Source organism: Bubalus bubalis, chromosome 5, assembly GCF_019923935.1.
Source record: "Bubalus bubalis isolate 160015118507 breed Murrah chromosome 5, NDDB_SH_1, whole genome shotgun sequence".
NCBI lineage: Eukaryota > Metazoa > Chordata > Mammalia > Artiodactyla > Bovidae > Bubalus > Bubalus bubalis.
The window spans coordinates 33861910-33877819 of record NC_059161.1 but is presented as its reverse complement, the minus strand read 5'-3'; the positions used below and the strand labels follow the sequence as shown (position 1 = coordinate 33877819).

At 57.0% G+C, this 15910-nt stretch overlaps 1 protein-coding gene and 1 non-coding gene across 4 annotated transcripts in view; both read left to right on the top strand.

The window, feature by feature from the left end:
- Positions 1–15910, top strand: part of CHD5 (chromodomain helicase DNA binding protein 5) — a 71057-nt gene that overhangs the window by 14678 nt on the left and 40469 nt on the right. For all 3 annotated transcript variants that reach the window (XM_044942909.2, XM_044942908.2, XM_044942907.2), the window contains exons 3-11: positions 3876–4055; positions 6762–6880; positions 7577–7815; positions 9350–9474; positions 10665–10788; positions 11856–12022; positions 12200–12421; positions 13420–13626; positions 13852–14063. In XM_044942909.2, the coding sequence (XP_044798844.1) occupies positions 3876–4055; positions 6762–6880; positions 7577–7815; positions 9350–9474; positions 10665–10788; positions 11856–12022; positions 12200–12421; positions 13420–13626; positions 13852–14063 (1595 nt within the window). The remainder of the gene's footprint in view (positions 1–3875; positions 4056–6761; positions 6881–7576; positions 7816–9349; positions 9475–10664; positions 10789–11855; positions 12023–12199; positions 12422–13419; positions 13627–13851; positions 14064–15910) is intronic.
- Positions 4495–4567, top strand: TRNAA-UGC. The gene has a single exon. It is a non-coding gene; the product is annotated as a tRNA-Ala (tRNA).

Sequence of the window (15910 nt, the reverse complement as noted above, 5' to 3'; positions counted from 1 at the left end):
TCAGGGCAGAGACCCCTCCTGCCTACCCCCAAGTCCTCACACGCCCAGCTTGGGAGTAGCATCTAAGGCAGCTTTGCATATGGATTCTGTTGGGACTCCAAGTTCACTTGGGTTCTTCGACCATCAGGGGCATCCCCTGTAGTCATGCCCGGGGCAGCTGCAGCCCAGAGGACAGCACCAAGGTCACAGCCTGATGAGTCCTGATGTTCAGAGCCCAGGTGTGGCTTGGGGCTGAGGTTGCTTTAGGGATTTTTTTAGGGCATTTTTGTCCTGTGCCTGTACCTCCCTTGTGAATGTGGCTTGGCCTGCACCACCCCTGAAAGTTTCAAGATGCCGTATGGCTGGTCTACTAGTTTTTGGTCCTTCCTGCCCTTCTGGCCACTGGCTGCTCTGCATCCCTCCGGGTTCTGCTGATGGGTGCCCCTTCTTCCAATTGTTTTCAGAACCATGTGCTGCCCTTCCTTTTGCCCTTTTGTCTGCCAGGGAAGATTTTGGAAAAAGAAAACACAGGAGAAAAGAGGCTCTGGTCTTGATGGATGCAGAGAAGTGCTGTGGGTACAGAATTATTGTACCAGTGGGAAACTCATCCCCAAAGACCTGTCCTGCATCTCACCAGCCACCACCCACCCTGCCCCCGGCTGTGTGAGCAAGAGGGCTTGGATGAGATTGGGGTACAGATAGGGGTGGACCAGGCAAGGTGAGCCTCATTTTGGTAGGGAGAGAAGGAAGGGCACAGAGGAGATTAGGGAATGGGTGGGGAGTTGGAGAATTGGGGAACCACCTCTTCTTTCCGGCTGGCTTTCCTCAATGCAGGTAGACGGGGTGAAGAGGGGTCTTCCCATTCTGTGAAATGGGAGGCTGCCATCGTTGTCACCCTAGTGGGTGATTGGGGCCACTGATGTGCCTGGTGTAGCTCCAGCTCATCCCTCTAGGAGGAACTTAGCCCTCCTGCTCCCCCACTTAGACCCAGAGTGGCTGCTGGACCAACCCTCCTGGCAGTGCCCAGCTTGGGGTCCTCTGCCAGGCCTGCTCCTCCTACACTGAGCACACACAGACAGAGTGTCTGCCGGAGGGGCCTTCCCTGCCTCTTCCTCCCTCTAGCTCCCTCAGGGCCCTGCCTTCAGAACTGTGCCGGCCACCGCTCACTGCTCCTTCACTTGGGATATGGTAGCCTGGGATCCTTCTCCCAGCAGATGCTCAGGGAAAAACCCCACAGCTGCAGCCACAACAGCCCCTTCTTGTTGCCTGTGTGTGTGTGCGTGCACGCACGCATACTCAGTCGTGTCTGACTCTCTGTGACCCTGTGGACTGTAGCGCACCAGGCTCCTCTGTCCATGGGGCTTCTCCAAGCAAGAATACTGGAGTGGGTTGCCATTTCCTCTTCCAGTTGAAGAGTTGAAGGAAGGGTTGCCTCTTCCTGACCCAGGGATTGAATGCATGTCTCCTGTGTCTCCTGCGTTGGCAGGTGAATTCTTTACTGCTGAGCCACCAGGGAGGCCCCAGCTACACTGTAACTGTTGTCCAGCTGCAGGCGCTGTCAAAGCACTTGACTTTAATCCAGTCTGGATTTGCAGAAACGAGGGAGATGAAGCTGGTTGGGTCCTCCAGCTTGTGGTCCTGGTCGCATTTTCTACTTCCAAGCAGAATTGGGGGCATCGTGGGTACTTGAGTCTCCCCTATTTCAAAATGTTTAAAGCCCTCTCTCACAGGACCTCCTTTGTTCCTCTTACTGCCATTTATGGCATCCCCATTTCACAGATGAGGAGACTGAGGTCAGGGTGTTGCAGTGACTTGCCCAGTTCCCTGGTTAGCAAGGTTTTCATAGCTCAGAGACAGCCTCTGTCCTGCAGCCTCCCAAGGGAGCCCCAGAACCTGTCGTGGGTCCTCCTGTCTCATCCCTGGTCTGGTCTGTGGGCAGGTGAGAGCCAGCCCCAAGCCCCTCCCTTGGCGGGCCCCACAGCCTCTGTCCGCGGTGCTGAAGCTGCTGGTGGCTGCCTCCTCCCATCCTTACCTTTGCTGGGTTGTAAGCACCGTCTCTCAGGTCTTCCAAAGGGTGCTCTTTCCAAGCTGGCCGAACTCTACACCCTCAGAGGAAATGGACATCGCTGTGTGACCTCTGCCTCCCCAGAGGACAGAGGCAGAGCTGGGAGCTGTGACTATGAGCCCTAGGAACAGGATTGCGTGTGAGGCTGTCCTGTCCTGGGCAGGCTCTGGCAGTCGCCAGGACCGGTGCACTGCCCCTGGGGCCCAGGGTGCCCAACTGAGTCAGTATTCTGGGAAACACTTGGGTTCCGGAAAGGCCCAGGCCCTGCTGCCTGCCAGCCACCAGCCAGCACACTGACTCAGCAGCTTAATGAGCATAAAAGGTTTGGAAGCAGGGAGCCGGCCTAGGCAGAGAGTGAGCTGAGCAAGCAGAAGAGTCAGGAAGTGCAGGGACCCCATCGGTGGGTCCTTTCCCAGATGTACCTCAGGGAGAACCTCCCTCCTGGAAAGAGACTCTCAGACTGTAAACGTGGCTGGACAGGGCAGCAACTGGCCTGGACAGACAGACCTGCTGTCCTTACTGCCCTCCGTCTGCTCGGCTCCTCTTCCATCTGCTCCTTCCCTCCCCCACCTTCCCTCCTCTCCCTCCTCCCCTCCTTCCTCCTCCCTCTCCATTTCCTCTTTTGCTTCCCTCCCTCATTCCTCTTCTCACATCCTTCATCTCCCTAGTTCTCTCTTCATCTCTTCCGTGCCTCTCTTTGCTCACCTTGAAGAGAGAGTAAACCACCAGCATGATGATGCCAAACATCATCTTCCTTGGAGCATCTGTGCCCGGCCTCTCCTGCAGACCCTGGCTGGGAGGGGCCTCCTCAGCCCACTTGCATCTTCAAAACCCCAAATACACAGCTTTCTCAGAGGGACAGTGACTTTCTAATAGGGGATGCTCCGTCTGTAAACACCCTTATCTCCATATAAATGGGCCATTTTCTGCCTGTACAGACAGGAAACTAAATCAAGGAAGCCAAGCTTAAGAGCTGCCTAAATTACCTTGTCTCATATTGAGATGAAGCAGCCAGGATGGGGGCCATGGGGAAGGTGGGCTTGTGCCTTAGCAGCTTCTGGAGAGCCCACATGCAGATAAGACTGGGATGACTTCCCTGGTGGCTCAGTGGGTAAAGAATCCACTTGAAGTGCAGGAGACACAGAAGATGTATGTAGGTTTGATCCGCAGGTTGGGAAGATGCCCTGGAGAAGGGCATGGCAAACCAGTCCAGTATTCTTGCCTGGAGAATCCCATGGACAGAGGAGCCTGGTGGGCTACGATCCATAGGGTCGCAAAGAGTTGGATACAACTGAAGTGACTGAGCACTGAGCACGTGCGCTGTATGTTAACCACAGGTTTCACTTGACACAAACAACTCGATAGGATGCAAAGATAAGCAGAGCCGTGCGGAGGTGGGGTCCGGGGCAGAAGCCAGGGGCCCTTCTCCAGCCTAGCCTGCATTTTGTTTTTTGGCTCTGGGCATCACATCCTTTGTGTGTCCAAGTGTCATTCCTGACACTTGTGTTACAATCTGAGTCCACAGAAACCTGAGGCAGAGCCTGGACCTCACTCTGGGGCCGTGCAAACAGCTGCCCGATGCTTGTGCATTGTGAGGGTAAAGCCTGGCTTCACACGATGCCTCGACTCACCTGCATGGCACCGTTTGTCATGCCGGGGATGACACCCTTGCCCCATGCTGGTTCCAGGTGATTGGAGCTTTGGTGATCTGGTGGCTGAGACTGATCCAGAAAGCATGGGCTGACAGACTCTTCCAGGCCGCTTTTAGGGCAGTGCCGCTGCCTAGCCCTGGGGGCCCTTGTTGTCCTCACCATCCCCCTTTCTCTTCCAGGGGAGCAATGACGAGCTGTCGGAAAATGAAGAGGATCTGGAAGAGAAGTCGGAGAGTGAAGGCAGTGACTACTCCCCGAATAAAAAGAAGAAGAAAAAACTCAAGGACAAGAAGGAGAAAAAAGCTAAGCGGAAAAAGAAAGAGGAGGAGGAGGATGACAATGAAGACGGGTGCCTCAAGGTAACGCTGAGGCCTGGCTGGGGGTGGGGGGCACTCAGGAGGGGGCTGAGCCCCGCTGCCAGCTCTCTGCCTTCTGACCCCAGAGCCCCTGCGTGAAGGGCCTCCTTTCCCACCAGTGGGTGTAGAGGCAGATGTGTCTGGGGGTGTGAGTGTATCCATGTGCACACTTGGAAAAGTTGGACACGAGTTTGTGAGAAATACTGTATCCACAAGTCTTCCAGACACATCAGAAATAACAATGGGATGACCGTTAGGAGCTTGGGGAGGAAGTCAGGCAGCCTTTTGCTGATGTCCATTGTCTTGCCTGGCCTAGCGCAGAGCTGTTTCCGAGGGGAGTGATGGTCTGAACTCAAGTTTGGTGTCAGGAGCCTCTCGCTCAGAACAATTTGGGAAAATAGAACAAACGGAGCTTTTGCCAAGAAGCAGCAGCTGTGAGACTTCCCTGGTGGTCCAGTGGTTAAGACTCTGCACTTGCAATGCAGGGGGTGTGGGTTCAATCCCTAGTTGGGGAACTAAGAGCCCATATATTGCATGTGTGCGTGCTCAGTCGTGTCCAACTCTTTGCGACCCTATGGACCATAGGACACCGGGCTCCTCTGTCTATACGATTCTCCACGAAAGAATACTGGACTGGATTGCCATGCCCTTCTCCAGGGGACCTTCCTGACTCAGAGACTGAACATGGTACAACCAAAAATTTAAAAAGAGAGAGAAAGAAAGAAAAAAACCAGCAGCAGCTGGACAGCTCTGCTTACTGTAGACGGGGGATTTACTTAGCACATATTCTGAAATTCTGCCTGCGTGGGTGTCTGGGAGAGTGTCCCAGGGAGTGTGAGCCAGGGCAGCTGTAGCGATGGGCCTATAGCTCTCCCCAGGGGCAGAAGCCTCTTCCTCGTGAACATGAATGTGGGGAGCGCTGTGACTGAGCCAAGGCTCTGGAAATCTCAAGGCCACTCCGTGGAGTGGGGAAGGGCTGAGGGTAAGGCGGGCAGGGGTGGATGACAGCACCATACCCGCGGATCTGAAGATTAGCGCTCTGTAAATATTAGTACAGTGGCTGATGGGTGAAGCAGAGGTGGTGACTATCAGCCACTGAAGTTGGGAAGTGCCCGTGGTGCCCTGACATGCAGGGGCGAGCTCATTAGCTGGCTGGCGTGTTGTGAATCATCTGTGACTGATAACAGCTGAGAGGCTGACAGCTTTGGAAGATGAACTTATGGGAGTGATTCAGGGTGATCCTGGAGCAATGCCGTTGCTTGCTCACTTGTTGCTCTGCTTCCTGGTGGGAGCAGAGGCCTGATATGCCTCCAGGAATGACTGTGTGTCAGGGGCAGGTCGGCCCAGGGAGGAGGTCCCTCATGGGAGGACCTCTGAACCATTACAGAGATCAGGAGGCCAGGAAGTGGGTCCCTTGGGGCTGAGGGAGATTGTGTGTCCTGGATGGCCTTCTTTTGCTGGAGCAGACAGCTCAACCCTGAGGGGCTTAGGGAGTCAAAGGGGTTTGTTAGATCAGCAGCCCCAAGAGCTGCAAGGTAAGTGGACTCCAGTTCGGGGCACCCAATGGTGTGATCCAGGACCCTGTTTCTTTGCCTTTGTGGGCTCAGCTCTGGGTTCAGGCCCAGGCATCCTCAGGGCTGAGAATGAGTGTAACAGCAGCTCAGGGTTTCCTGGACTCCCACTGCCCCGTCCAGTAGGAGGGGAAGCTGGCCTGTCTCCTAGTTTTCCTTATAGGAGACCTAGGGCTGCCCCTGCCTGGACTGGTTAAGTCACATGCCCACCTGGACCAAAGATGCAGCCTGGGAGTGGTGTGTGCTGATTGGTGGAATGGATCAGTGGGCGGGGCTGGGCTGCCTGGAACAAGTGGGGAATCCGAGTGAGGGCGCTGTTCCAAGGACCTCTGCTAACTCCTTCCTTCCCAGGAGGTAGGTGCTTTATCCCCATTTTACAGATGGGGAAACTGAGGCACAGAGAGGTGAAGTTAGCTTGTTCACCTCTCACTGACACTATGTGGCAGAACCAAGATTGGTACTTGAGTCTGTCTGGCAGGTTGTAATCTCATAGTCAGCACTACCTGCTGTCCCCCTTTCTAGCCAGCCCGGGTCTGCTTGGTGGCCTGATGCCCAGGCTGGCCATCTCTGTGCCCTTGGGAACTCACACACCTGGCCTGGGCTGGCCATCTCTGTGCCCTTGGGAACTCACACACCTCCCTGTGCCTCTGCTCCCAATGTGAAGCAGTCGCTGAGGGCTCCTCTCTGGGCTCTGCCCCCAGCTGGACCACTGCCCCATGCTCTGCTCTGGCCAGGGCACACCTTCCTGGCCCCAGAACCCAGCAGCAGTCTGTCCTTTCACGAGGTCCAAGTGTGACTGTATCACCCCAAGGTGACAGCCTGGGGCAGAGAGAATGAGTCCTGTACTTATTCCTGCCCTGGGCACGCACATGGCTTCCCCTCAAACCCCCACATTAAACCCAGATACATGGTCCCGCACCCCCTCGTAAGCTGGCATCTGAGCCAGCTCAAGGGACTGGCAGCCTGGAGTGCTCTAGGATATTTTCAGTTTGGGGTGTGAACTGCTCTTGTTAAGTTGCAAGTTGCAGACATGATCACCCCGGCTTTTCCCAGGCCTTCTGGGTGGGGCCCCAGGGATGGGGGTGCAGGTTAGAAGGACCCCCACCTTTGATTCCATCTCCGGCCCCTGGGTCTGTAGGAGCCCAAGTCCTCGGGGCAGCTCATGGCCGAGTGGGGCCTGGACGACGTGGACTACCTGTTCTCCGAGGCCGACTACCACACGCTGACCAACTATAAGGCCTTCAGCCAGTTCCTCAGGTGGGCCTCAGAGGAGCCTTGGCTGGGCACCCACGGAGACGGCCTCCCTGGGGGAACCAACTGGGGAGCCCGAGGGACAGGGCCCTGGGCTCCTGGGGTGGGGGGAGTGTCAGGCTGACATTGACCCTGGGCAGAGCTGGCAGGAGGGACAGGACCTTCCACTTCCACAGATGGTCCTGCCCTCTCTTGCTGGTCCTGCCCCCAGAAACGGATGGCCCCAATCAATCCCGAGGTCTTAAACCCCGTGGCCACTCTCAGCTCTAGAAGAAATGGAACTGGACCCCCAGGGTCCTGCTGGAGGCCCCTGCCTCTGGGCCTTCAGTCTTACCAGGTCTTGAGTCTGTCTGGCAGGTTCTAATCTCATAGTCGGCACTACCTGCCGTTCCCCCTCCTAGCCAGCCCGGGTCTTCTTGGTGGCCTGATGCCCGGGCTGGCCATCTCTGTGCCCTTGGGAACTCTAATTGGAAACCCAATTAGAAGGTGACTAGCCCTGTAAATAGGAAATCAGGGGTGTTGAGGGTGGACGGCTGTCTCTGGCTTGGTCCTCTTCCTTGGCCCTCCATTCAGCCCACTTTCCCAGTTTGCCACATATTCCAAATGTGGGAGAAGATGGGTGGGCCCTGCGGGAGTCACATGGGGGTCTCGTCCCCTCCATGGGGCTGCCCTCACCCTCTGCCTCCCCCCACCCCCGTGCAGACCGCTCATCGCCAAGAAGAACCCGAAGATCCCCATGTCAAAGATGATGACTGTCCTGGGTGCCAAGTGGCGGGAGTTCAGTGCCAACAACCCCTTCAAGGGCAGCTCGGCGGCAGCAGCTGCAGCGGCAGTGGCCGCGGCCGTGGAGACGGTCACCATCGCGCCTCCCCTGGCTATCAGCCCCCAGCAGGCACCCCAGCCTGTGCCCATCCGCAAGGCCAAGACCAAAGAGGGCAAGGGTATGGCTGCGGGTGGGTGGCACCCAGTCCAGCTGTCCGAGGCCCCCCAGACCCTATAGCTTGGGGCGGCTGGGACAGCTGGGCCGGTCTTTACCCAGGACCCAGTGCCTTGGTTGACGTTGGGTCCACGTGCCCTTTCTCACCTATGTTACCACATCTGTCCTGCCTCCCTTCTGGGGCTGGTGGACAAGTGGAGGGGACAGTGGGCTCAGAGTTTGGGGAGTTTTCCTGGGTATGGAGGAAGAGACCGGGGTGGCCCAGGCTGCTGGGAGTTGGGGGGCTCTTGTGTTTGAGGCTGCACCATTCCCAGGAGAAGGGGTCCTAAAATGACCTGTTGATCCCTCTTCTGAGTGTCTGGCCCGGGTGGGCATGGGCGTGGTCAGGGCTGGCCTCCCAGGGAGACCCAGAAGGAGGTCCAGATACAAAATCGGAGTCTGCGGTGGTGTCTGGCTGGGGACAGCAGAGGCTCTCTGCGACTTGAAGTTCTCGGGGAGGGGCTTCTCTGCCCTGAGGGGAGGGCTTCTGGCCCCCTTGGGGATAGGGCCATTGATCTCCTCCAGACTCTGAATGGTGGGCTCACCTGCAGCTCACCTTCTTGGTGCCATGACCAGGGTTTTGATGGAGGGCGGAGGAGACTGTGGGGACCTCTTGTTTCTGCCCCAAGCAGCTCTGGTCTCTGGGACGACACATTCCTTTGCCAGGTCCCGCAGGGACCCTGGTGGGCAAATGATGCAGTCCTCAGCACCTGCTCCCGCTCAACTCCCTCGCCAGCCGCCCAGCCAGCCTTCTTTCTCATTTCCTCTTGGGCTCCAGCTGCTGAGTTATCGATTCCCTGAGCTGCCTATTCAGAGCCTGAAAAATTGAAATAGATTTTCCATGGCGCCACTGAGGTTACAGCCGGGCTGCCAGCCCCATCTCTCTGTTTGGATGTGGATAGAGGAGGGCCCCGGGTGAGGCCATCTGCCTCTAGGCCCCCACCTTCCCTGCTCAGCCTGGTGGGAAAGACTGCTGGGGGCGGGTCATTACTCCCCAGGTGGATAACTGTCCTGTGGCCAGCTCCATAAAAACACAGCATCACCTCTACTGGCCACAGAAGTGGGGGAGGTCTTGAGTGGTGCCAGTGTGGGGGTATAGTGGGCAACCTGGAGGCTGGCTGCTGGGGGAAGGTCTCTTTGCTCTAGCCCACCCCTCCAGGGCCCAGGTATGGACTGCAGGTAGGTGGGTGTGCCCTTGGTTGCCCTGGTGGCCCTGGGGGTCTGTGGCTTTACTGGGGACAGCTCCTTTCTGGGGAGAGGGATGAGACAGGGCTGTTTCCAAGATGGCAGTGCAGTGGCTAGGACTGGGACCAGACCAGGGTTATGCTCTGGCCTCCCCTGCTACTTGCTGTGCAGCTTTAAGCAAAGATGTCACCTTTCTGAGCCTCAGTTTTCTTGTTGGAAAAGAGGTGACAGCAGAAACGATCCTTTCCTTACCAGGTTGCTGTGAGGCTGAGTGAAAGCATGGTGGTAAGTGAGCGAGCCATGTTGCTTTTCAGGGCCTGGCGTGAGGAAGAAGATCAAAGGCTCCAAGGATGTGAAGAAAAAGGGCAAAGGGAGAAAGGTGACTGGGCTCAAGTTCCGCTTTGGAGGGGTCGGCAGCAAGAGGAAGAAGGGGTCCTCGGTGAGTGCGAGTGTGAGCGTGAGCGTGTGTGGAGTGCACACCATGCAAGGACTGGATGACTGAAAAGCAGGCTGTCAGTTCATTCTCCTGTACCAGGCAGGGGGCAGGTCCCATTCCCCTTCCCCACTCTCTCTTCCTATGCTACATGACTGCCTGCTGGGCCTGTGCCCCCACCTGACTGGTGAGGGGGTCAGCCTGGATCCTTGCAAGGGTCCCTGGAGTGTGGCTTCTGGGTGGTCCATGCCTCCAGCTCTTTCTCCTGCCCACCCTGCTGAGCTGGAGGCTCAGTCCCAGCTCCCTTGGCCCTAGCTGCCTCTCTATCTGGGCAGCAGGCGGGAGAGTCCTAGTGGGGCCTGGATGCCCAGGTCTGCTAGGAGAGTGGGCCCAGGAAGGAGGCCTGCATGTAGGGGCAGGCAGGGCTCCAGCCCTTCAAGGGCAGCTCTGGCACTCGGTTCAGAATGACCCTAAGTCCGTGTCTGAGCCTTTGAGCCCTCTTTCTCTGGGGATGGGGGACATTCATCCCTCCCTCCTGCTCCCATAGGTTACCTGCTTCCCTCAAACTCTCAGCCCTGCAGAGGGGCAGGGATGGAAGCCATCTCTTTGTCCTTTGGAAGAAGCAAGTGACAGGTCTCAAGTGTAGCTGCTGTGGAGGGGAGCATGGAGCAGCAGGTGTCCCCATTCAGCTTAGCTTTCGAGCTGGGACTAAGGTGCTCGGCCCTCTGCTCCACTTTGGTACACCCTGCTCTGGAGCTGCTCACAGTCTGGAAGGGTTTACGGGCATGTACTGGGAGAGAGCCAATGACATGCAAATGGAATAAGCCGGACCTAGCACACAGGCTGTGCAACAGGTCTCATTAGGGAGAGATCTGGGAAGGCTCCTTGGGGGAGGTGTCCCTAGGGCTTCCCCTTGAGGGATGTGTAGGAGTTTGGCAGGGTGGAGGGCAGGGCCTGGGAGAGTTATGAGGGCTGGAGAGCAGGGCTTGGGGAGGGTGGCAGGCCATCAGCCTGGACCAGTGGGCTAGGGGATGTTCTAGCTGGGTGGCAAGATGAGATGAACTGCAGACAGCACCCTGTATCTGAAGCTTCCATGGTACCCTGCCACACCCTACCCTCTGCCCAGGCCTGAGAAGCCTCGAAACGAGCCCCTTGGGCCAGCTCTGGGCTCATAGGGCCCTCCCCTGCCCCTGCAGAGCGAGGAGGATGAGAGAGAGGAGTCGGACTTCGACAGTGCCAGCATCCACAGCTCCTCCATGCGCTCTGAGTGCTCTGCTGCCCTGGGGAAGAAGAGCAAGAGGAGGCGCAAGAAGAAGAGAAGTAAGACTTCCTGTTTGTAGGGTTCCTGTGGGCATCACGTGGATGTGGGGTGCAGAGCCCCCTTTGGGGAGCAGGGAAGGGCATCCTCAGGCCTCAGCCAGGCCAGGCAGGTCCCCTGTGTTTCCTCAGCCACTCTCACCTATGCGTTTAGGAGAGGGGGTCCTGTCTCAGTGGGTCCACATCTATTAGGGACCCATAATGTGAGTCGCCCCAGGGCATTTGCATGGCAGAGGGGCACAGGAGAAGGAACTGTCTCTTAACCACATCCACCGTCCACCCATTCAGTCATCCACCCTCTACTCATCTATCCCCCCACCCCCAGCCTTCCCACCCCCCCTCCCTCTTTCCATATCTCGGTCCTTCCTCCCTCCCCTTTATCCATCCGGCCATTCATCTTTCTGTCCATCCACATACCTTTCTGCTTCCATTCCTCCTTCCTCCCTCCCCTCCTTCTTTCCTTTTGCTTGTCTTCAATCCATGTCTTCACCCCTTTACATTTTTTCTTTTCTTTCTGGCTGCACATAGTCATAGTGAAAGTCACTTATTTGTGTCCAACTCTGCGACCCCATGGACTATACAGTCCCTGGAATTCTCCAGGCCAGAATACTGGAGTGAGTAGCCTTTTCCTTCTCCGCGGGATCTTCCCAACCTAGGGAACGAACCCAGGTCTCCTGCACTGCGGGTGGATTCTTTACCAGCTGAGCCACCAGGAAAGCCCAAGAATACTGGAGCGGTACCTTATCGCTTCTCCAGCTGATCTTCCTGACCCAGGAATCCAACCGGGGTCTCCTGCATTGCAGGCTATCAGGGAAGTCCTGCACAATGGCTTGTTCTTAGTTTCCTGATTAGGGACTGAACGAGAGCCCTAGTCAGTGAAAGTGCAGAGTCCTAACCACTGGATCCCCAGGAATTTTCCCTCTTTACTCTTCAATCATTCTGTTCACCCTGTCTGTCCATCGCCATCCATTCATCCATCTATTGAGTGCCAGGACAGCCTGTGGTGGAGATTGGTTGTGCACGGGGAGTGGGGACACGGCCCTCCATGACTGCCTCTGCCCCCTCCCCAGTCGATGATGGCGATGGCTATGAGACGGACCACCAGGACTACTGTGAGGTGTGCCAGCAGGGTGGGGAGATCATTCTGTGTGACACCTGCCCGAGGGCCTACCACCTCGTCTGTCTGGACCCCGAGCTGGAGAAAGCTCCTGAGGGCAAGTGGAGCTGTCCCCACTGTGTAAGCCCTTGGCAGACGCCGGGGGTGGGGGTTTTGTCAGTCCTGGTCTTCCAGACCCCTGCATGGTCTTCTCCGGGCAGAACACGGTGGGGTTGCGAGTGTGAGGGAGGGAGCTGCACCATGGTGGAGGGGGCGTCATGGCCCAGGGTGCCTCCACCTGGACTCCCCCGCTTCCAGGAGAAGGAAGGGATCCAATGGGAGCCGAAGGACGACGACGACGACGAGGACGAGGGCGGCTGCGAGGAGGAGGAGGACGACCACATGGAGTTCTGCCGCGTGTGCAAGGACGGCGGCGAGCTGCTCTGCTGCGACGCCTGCCCCTCTTCCTACCACCTGCACTGCCTCAACCCGCCGCTGCCCGAGATCCCAAACGGTGAATGGCTCTGCCCGCGCTGTACTGTGAGTGTTACGCCGGCCCGCGCCGAACGCCCCGCCCCCGACAAGTCTAGGTCCCTCCTGCGGCAAGGCCCCGCTCACAAAGGTCCCACCCATCAAGGCCCCGCCTCTATCAATCCAGGCCACGCCCACCATGGCCTTCGCCCAGGCAGCTCCATTCCCCTCCAGCCCCCACCCATCTAGGCCCCGCCCCAGCAGGCCCTGGCCACCAAGGCTCCGCCTCCGTTGGCCACCCACCAGCTCTGAGCTCCCAGCCTGCTAAGGCCTCGACCCGCCCCCGCCCGCCCAGGTCCCGCCCACAAGGCGTCTCCCCATTCTGGCCCCGCCCCATTGTCCATCTGCTCAGTCCCAAGCCCTCTCCAGTCGCCTCGAGTCCCGCCCGTAGCCTCACCTAGGCCTGCGCCGCTTCTCAATTCCCTTTAAACTCGCTGGAAACAGCTATGAAAAGAAAGGTGGTCATAAACCTGCCACTGCCCATAAACAGCCACTGTTTACTGGGCGTCTCTCTAATGCTTACTGAGTTTTCAAGTACCAGGCCTTTGTTATTTTCATTTTTAGATGAGAAAACTGAGGCTCAGGGAGATAAAGTGATTTGCCCAAGGTCACACAAGGTCTCTTGGGCTGGAGCCTCGGTTTCAGCAGGGAGAGGAGAGCACCCCTCCAGTCACTATAGGTGTTTGAAGGTGTCCATGCTCTGAGATGTCCCCAGCCCACCCCCAGTGCTGGATACTCCACCCTGTGGGCTGGGCCAGCCCTTGGTCACCCCATGTGCATCTGGGCTTCCGTTGTGTGTATGTGTGTATGTGTGTGCATGCGTGTGTGTGCAGACACACATTGCCTCATCTGCCCGCACGGCATGGGCAGGCTCCTGAGGACAGGGTGGTGTCTTGGAGTCACTGTGGTGCTGTCTGACTTGGGGAGCAGAGCAGCCTGTTGGAGGGAGCCTCGGGGTGGGGACCTGAAGCTAAGCCCTGAACTTGGGGACCTTCCTCTGTCCACAGTGTCCCCCACTGAAGGGCAAAGTCCAGCGGATCCTGCACTGGCGGTGGACAGAGCCCCCAGCCCCCTTCATGGTGGGGCTGCCGGGGCCTGACGTGGACCCTGGTATACCCCCGCCCAAGCCCCTGGAGGGCATCCCAGAGAGAGAGTTTTTCGTCAAGTGGGCTGGGCTCTCCTACTGGCACTGCTCCTGGGTGAAGGAGCTCCAGGTGAGGTACCTGGGCAGGTGCGGCTGTGCTTAGGACATGAGGTGCTCTGGCCAGCTCCTTGAGTGAGAGACATTGTTGGGCGCTGGGGAGGGGGAGGAAGAAGGTGAGGATTGTTCTGCCTGGAACTCAGGCTGGGGGCTGGGGGGCTGGGGGAGGAGCTGGGTTGGGGGACACCGGGGGTCATGGCCATCTGCCTTCCTTAACCTCTGTCCCCTCCGTGAGCAGCTGGAGCTCTACCACACAGTGATGTATCGCAACTACCAAAGAAAGAACGACATGGATGAGCCGCCGCCCTTTGACTATGGCTCTGGCGACGAGGACGGCAAGAGCGAGAAGAGGAAGAACAAGGACCCTCTCTATGCCAAGATGGAGGAGCGCTTCTACCGCTACGGCATCAAGCCCGAGTGGATGATGATCCACCGCATCCTAAACCACAGGTGTGTGCCCGGCACATGAGCTGCGCTGGACACGCGGCCCCTTCAGTCTGTTAAATGGGCACAGGACCACATACAGGTGTGGTGGGGGCAGGAGGGGAGGCTGAGGACACACACTGTGGGTGATTTGACCATCCAGCTGGAGGGGTTTTCATGCACATGGGTACATGTATGCACCCGTGTTTACACTTGCATATGCACATGTTACACTCATGGTAGAACAGTTCCTGCTGCTAAGTCACTTCAGTCGTGTCCGACTCTGTGCGACCCCATAGACGGCAGCCTATCAGGCTCCCCCGTCCCTGGGATTCTCCAGGCAAGAGTACTGGGGTGGAGTGCCATTGCCTTCTCCGGAACACAAAGTGGAAAGTGAAAGCGAAGTCATTCAGTAGTGTCCGACCCTTAGCGACCCCATGGACTGCAGCCTACCAGGCTCCTCCATGCATGGGATTTTCCAGGCAAGAGTACTGGAGTGGAGTGCCATTGCCTTCTCCGGAACAGTTCCTAAGTCATATGTATAAAAGGGCAACTTGACGAATGGCCTGTGAAGCTTGCAGACGGGACACTTGGGGGGCTGGGACCCTTGTGCTCCTAGGCCTCTGCTTGATACCTGCGGGAGGGTCCGGGGGACCACAATGGGCCTGAGCTGTGGGTGTGGGTACACGTTTGCTCCTCTTGATAACACAGCTATCACCACTGGGTGCCATATACCCAAGAGGTAGGCCTTCTACCTCTGCCTTTGTGTTTGTGGACACCATCAAGGTTAAGTCACTTGCCCAAAATCACACAGCCAATGGGCAGGGGTGCTTGGATTGGAACCCAGTTCTTCCCTGATGGCAGGACTTGTTTTCTTGGCCAGTATTCCAAGTTCCAGTGCCCTCGATAGCCCTTCACTGAGCAATACAAAATTCCCTATGTAACAGTGGTCAGAGGCTGCAGAGACCAGACAAAAAGACCAAGGCAGAAGGCCTCCAAGAGTTTGGCTTTGGTTTGGTGGGCAGTGGGAGCTCTTGCTGATTCTTGAGCTCAGGTGCCTGAGAACCAGCGGTGGCTGACAGGCGGGCACAGGGTAGGGTCCATGGAGGCTCTGTCTCAGAGCAACTTGGGGTCCAACAGACCACATGTGTCCTGAAGGCAGGAGCTGGGTAGAGCAGAGCTTCAGAACCTGAGTCTTTCACTCGGATCCCAACCCTGGCTCCCATTTTCTGGGCTCTGAGCCTCTGTGTTAATTTTTTATTTATTGATTTGAGTGTGCTGGGACTTTAGCTGTGGCATGTGTAATCTTACTTGCACATGTGTGTGACCTAGTTCCCCAGATCAGATCAGATCAGTCGCTCACTTGTGTCCAACTCTTTGCGACCCCATGAATCGCAGCATGCCAGACCTCCCTGTCCATCACCAACTCCCGGAGTTCACTGAGGCTTGCGTCCATCGAGTCAGTGATGCCATCCAGCCATCTCATCCTCTGTTGTCCCCTTCTCCTCTTGCCCCCAATCCCTCCCAGCATGAGTCTTTTCCAATGAGTCAACTCTTCGCATGAGGTGGCCAAAGTACTGGAGTTTCAGCTTTAGCATCATTCCCTGCAAAGAAATCCCAGGGCTGATCTCCTTCAGAATGGACTGGTTGGATCTCCTTGCAGTCCAAGGGACTCTCAAGAGTCTTCTCCAACACCACAGTTCAAAAGCATCAATTCTTCGGCACTCAGCCTTCTTCACAGTCCAACTCTCACATCCATACATGACCACAGGAAAAACCATAGCCTTGATTAGACGGACCTTTGTTGGCAAAGTAATATCTCTGCTTTTGAATATGCTCTCTAGGTTGGTCATAACTTTCCTTCCAAGGAGTAA